Here is a 5387-nt window from a genome sequence, read left to right as displayed (position 1 = left end):
CCGGGGGGGTACAGAGGGTGTGTGCTCCCAGATCGGGAGTGGGCTGGGGTGGGGTCTATGGCAAACTTTTGGGTAGCTGCAGCCCCACTGTAGTCCTGTCTCAGCACTGCTGCCATCCACCCCGAGCACAGCCCAACCCCTACCAGCAAGAACCCAGTGTTGCCCCCAGCCTGCAGTAGCAGCCCGCCCTACCCTGTGCCCTCCCAGGGTGCACGCAGCAGTGGGTGATGCCCCCACCCTGTGCCCCCTTGACGAGCTACAGCTCGGTCTTGGGCCCCACCCTAGCTGGGCAGCACCTGCCCCAACCCCAGTCCCTCCTTCACCGCGGAGGCTTTGATTTGCCTACCTTCCCTACCCCTTCGCCTTCCACCACAACAGACTTACCAGCTGGACACTGCGCTTCAAGCTCCCGGGTTGTGTATCAGAAATCAGATAGATGGGTATTGGCTGTATTTCTTTATTTACTTTCTGCTTTCCTTTACTAGGATCTAAATCGTAACACTTTAGTTCAAAACTATGAACATTTGTTGATAAACTGCCTCCAGGCCCTTAAGAAAAAATATCAGTTAATTGGAAACTCATTTTATGTTAATATATATATTTTACCTATAGATATAGTTTGTATTATGCATCCATTAAGTTGAAAGGAATTTGCTTGTCATAATGTATGTGATCTTGTCTAGCTTTCATACTAGTTACTATCTTTTTGTCAGTCTTTTAAGGAAAGGTGTGTATTGAATTCTTCTTAGAAAAAAATGCTTTCCTATAAATTCTACTCTTAATAATGCATATAATCAATAATTACTATAAATTATGGTTTTTAACAGATGCCATGTGAATACCTCTCTCTGGATGCAATGGAAAAATGGATTATTTGTAAGTAAAACTTTCTGCAAGAAGTTTACTTTATTTTGTTTTTTGTTTTACTTTTATCATGCCTTCTTACTTTTCAAGGTTCTCAGTTGAAGCATTTGTGCTCAGTTGTAAATTCTGTAGAATTTGACTTGATTAGATTCCTATGTTTCTAATTCTAGATCATTCTTTTATATGTTTTGGAATAAGCTTGCAGTATATGTAGGACTTGAATTTGTTTGAAGGGTTTCAAAATACATTTGACCTGAAACTTTTTGCCATGCTCATTAAAGTGATCATTTAAACGCTCCAAATAGTTCAAGTAATTCATTCCTATAATAACAATAAGGGGAAATGAATTTAAAAAAAAACCTCTCAAACATTAGGTTTAGCATTTGGACACAGTAGTCCTTTTGGCGGAAAAATAGTAGTTTTAATTATCTCTTGTCTTTATATTTCTACTTCATGACATTTCACATTAATGTTGAATTATCTTTTGAAGTTGGGTTTATTTTGTGCCATGGAATCCTGAATAGTGATGCTACAGCTCTGAACCTTTGGAAACTTGCTCTTCAAAGCAGTTCTTGTCTGGCTCTCTTTCGAGATGAAGTTTTCCATATTCACAAAGCTGCAGAAGATTTATTTGTAAACATAAGGGGGTAAGTTGTGTTTCAAAGGGTTTTATTTAACTTCATCAGTGGCTGAAGAATTAGTTAGGAAATGATTCATCTGTCTTTTCATAGAGGTCAGAATATGACAGTATCTTAGCTTAAAAATATCACAGTTCCTCTTGATGTACCAATTAAAGGATTTTGGTAATTCTGTTTACCCTGGCTCACATTCTGAAGTGATTTGGCATCCAGGCTCTCAAACAGCAAAGCTTTTATCTAAGTGTTATGTGCAGGATTCTGAACTTGCAAGTGTCACAAATTGTAGCCCCCTCTACACATTACACGTGTCACACAGTTACTGGTTTAGACTGCATGTATGTGCTAATAACTATCACACCATAAAAAGGTCCAACCAGCTATTAAATTAGAGCTGGAAAATGTGCAATAACTTTATAGCTGGTTTCTATCAAGGTTTAATTTTCACATGTAGCAGGGTTTCCCCCTGCAGCTGGGAGCCCCGTCAGCTGATGGGGCTCCTAGCCACAGCAGTGCATGATGCACATCTGGGGCTGCAGGGACTCTCAGCCACAGCAGTGCCTGTGGCTGCCAGGACAGTCCTGCTGCTGATGCGACTCTTCCCTCTGGCATCTCCCTGCAGCTGTGGGACTCTGTCCCTGCAGCCTTGGCCCACTACCACAGCTGCAAGTCCTGTTGGCTGTGGGACTTGCAGTTGCAGGAGCTTTCTTCTTGCTGGTGCAAGGAGTGTCTGGCATCATGATCCTGGGCTCACTATGTTCCAGTAATAAGGCATGATAGGATCTGATGTTGGATTCCACAATTATGCTTTCTGCCATGCACATGTGGCTTGGCAGAAGGTGTAATTGCGTGGATTGTGCTTCAGATCCTATCACACCTTTACCTGAACAGCTAGAGAGGCCCTGTAACTCGTAATTGCCCTGCCCTTCTTACAGTGCTGAATGAAAAAGTCCCTGCTGAATGGGAGATGTAGATATGAGGTATTAAAAGCTACCGCCATCTACAACAAGATTTGTAATTTAAACTAAAAACAGGAAATTGACGTAATCAAAGATCATCCGCAGCATTTCTGCTATGGGTATTTCCTGTTGTTAGTGTCATTGTATGAGAGCTCTCATTTCATTAGTTAGGGTAAGATGGGCCTTTTCCTAAGACTGCTTCCAGTGTATCCAGGGCCCTAGCTCTTGCTGAAGCTATTTGTCAGTATTTGGTGACATTTAACTCTTTTTTTTTTTTAAACTTGCAGTTACAACAAACGTATTAATGACATAAGAGAGTGCAAAGAAGCTGCTGTATCACATGCGTAAGTATTGTTTATAAAACTCTCAGGGTAGAGTACTTGATTACTGTAATCTTTCAGATTTTGAATACTGCTTGTTTGTGTGTTTAAAAAAAAGAAAAGGAAGCTTAAAGCTCCCAGCAGTGATAACTTAGATGAGGGGTGAGCAAAATGTGGCCCACCAGCTGATTGCATCTGGCCCACAGGTGGTGGCCATGAACTCATGGGATCTGGCTGGCATCTCCTGCTGTTGTGTGGTGCCAGGTGGGCAGGCTGGACTGATTCTGCCCAGCACTGATGCATTGGCATCAGCTGTGGCCCAGGGTGCCCCGATCCCCACCTGGAACCTGCCAGTTGAGTACACGGCTGATGCTGGCACCTGCCCTGCTTCCAGCACACTGGGTAGGTGCTGGTGTAAGCTATGGATGCAGCCAGCAGGGTCAAGGTGTGCTGAACCTGTGGGCAGGGTGGGGATCAGGGAGAGAGAGCAAGAGAGGTATGTGGCCCTTGGGTTTTGGTGTCATGTCATTAAGTGGCCCTCCAGCCAAAGGAATGGCTCATTCCTCACTTAGATTGTGCTGTTATAAACCATGAGCACATTTAAATGGAATCTTATGGTGTGTTACAACCTTAATTGCTTTTGATTTCTGTTTTTTCTTGAGATCTAGGCTTTTTCTTTCAAAAATACTTGAGCAAAATCTTATTATTGATCTATTTATGCATGAAATTTTCCAAATGCAAAATGATCTACTGCAATTGAGTTTTTGAATATCATCAAATCTGATCCAAATAAGGATTTTGATTCAAGTTTTTTTCTTGTTTCTTCCAAATGAAAGCTGTTGTAAAGAAAACAGGAATTTCTGGGTTTTGTTTGGTTTTGGATTTTTTGAGGTGGGGTAAGTGTGATGATATATGAAAATGTCCTGTTTTATAACAGGTGTTTGAGGGTATTTTGCAATCCTTAAGCAATATACATTGGTTACTTTAATAATTAAGTATAGATTTGGTGTTAAGAGGTGAATTATTTTAAACAATAATGTCATCTTTTATTTTAAGTTAAAAAAACACCTGAAAACTTCATGTTTTGTGAAGCGTAAAATTCAAGCTAGCATTTACAGTAAACAACAGTTTATATTGTAGGAAGCACCTAAGGTGTTTATGAAAATTCAGTTACTTTTTTTTGCTTGTGTTGTAACGTAAACAATTAAGTGAAAATGCTGGGTTTTTTACAGGTTCATATCTAAATCTTTTAATTATTTTTTAAAATAAAAGATCACATATAAATGTAAGACTAAGGAAACTATGCCTGAAACAATAAGTTCCAAATTTAGGAATAGGTAATTAAACTAGAAATATTCATTTTTTCAAGTCCTTAATAAAGAATCTAATTTACATAAGTTGTTAGCAGTTCTTTTAAAACTGCATACTAGCTCTATTCATGAGACTTCAGTGTAAGTTAACCAGAAATATTCGTTGCTCAAAGCATGTGAAATGCAAATTGAAAACAGGACAAGTGGTAAAAAGAAATGTGTTTTACACTCTTCTTAATTTTAGGTGTCAATATTGAAGATGGCAGTTTTCTCTTTGAAACAGAAAGCATGTGAAGTTAAATGTTAGTTCTAAATGTTTTTTTTTTTTTAAATCAGGTGTTCTGCAAACCTGTTTGTGTAATGATTCACTGAATTGATGTTGCTAGTTAATGACATTTCAATTTCTTTTTTCAACATAGTGGTTCAATGCATAGAGAAAGACGCAAATTTTTACGGTCTGCGCTGAAAGAGCTAGCTACTGTTCTGTCTGATCAGCCGGGCTTATTAGGCCCCAAGGTAATTGTAGCAGTCATTTCTGGTGCATGTGTATTGTAGTGTACTGGCAGCCCCTTTAAATAAATGCTAATACTTTGAAGATCTTAGGTGGAAAGAATTGCTGCTGCTTTTTGTATAAATTGATTAGCTGTGGCAGGTACACACATAAACCAAATGACTTTCTTTTTCAGGCACTTTTTGTATTTATGGCATTATCCTTTGCTCGTGATGAAATTATTTGGTTGCTTCGCCATGCAGATAACATGCCTAAGAAGAGTGCAGATGACTTCATAGACAAGTAGGTTTACCTAAAATTTTCCATAGAAATCAAGTGTTTTTCATTAAAATTCTTTTAAATCAGAAGCCCAGTTTTCCTTTGAAAGAGTCTGGATATGTCTTTTTGTTTCTTTGTTTCCTTATCCTGATGTGCATATGCACACTCTAGTTATGACCTTCATAGATTTCATAGACATTTGGGCTAGAAGGTGTCCCGGAGGATCATCGAGTCCAGCCCCCTGCCCCAGGGGCAGGAAGTCAGCAGGGATCATGGGATCCCAGCAAGATAAGCATCCAAATGCGTCTTGAAGACGTTCAGAGTGGGTGCTTGAACCGCCTCCGGTGGCAGTCTGTTCCAAACCTTGGGGGCTCGGACAGTAAAGAGGTTCTTTCTTATGTCCAGTCTGAATCGGTCACAGTAGAGTTTGTGATCTTGTCATCCCTTGGGAGGCCCTGGTGAACAAACGTTCCCCCAGATCCTGATGAGTACCCCTGATAAACTTATAAGTGGCTACCAGATCACCCCTG

The 5387-nt window shown here is 40.1% G+C and overlaps 1 protein-coding gene across 1 annotated transcript in view; it reads left to right on the top strand.

The window, feature by feature from the left end:
• The window catches only part of NCKAP1 (NCK associated protein 1), a 130208-nt gene that overhangs the window by 64652 nt on the left and 60169 nt on the right, over nucleotides 1-5387 (top strand). Inside the window, exons 9-13 of the mRNA XM_019522863.1 lie at nucleotides 828-876; nucleotides 1355-1511; nucleotides 2746-2802; nucleotides 4508-4604; nucleotides 4775-4881. Of these exons, the coding sequence (XP_019378408.1) occupies nucleotides 828-876; nucleotides 1355-1511; nucleotides 2746-2802; nucleotides 4508-4604; nucleotides 4775-4881 (467 nt within the window). The remainder of the gene's footprint in view (nucleotides 1-827; nucleotides 877-1354; nucleotides 1512-2745; nucleotides 2803-4507; nucleotides 4605-4774; nucleotides 4882-5387) is intronic.

Source organism: Gavialis gangeticus, unplaced genomic scaffold (genome assembly GCF_001723915.1).
Source record: "Gavialis gangeticus isolate Ggan-Ray unplaced genomic scaffold, GavGan_comp1, whole genome shotgun sequence".
NCBI classification, from domain to species: domain Eukaryota; kingdom Metazoa; phylum Chordata; order Crocodylia; family Gavialidae; genus Gavialis; species Gavialis gangeticus.
The sequence above is the reverse complement of the archived record's forward strand: the minus strand, read 5'-3'. Positions and strand labels throughout refer to the sequence as shown.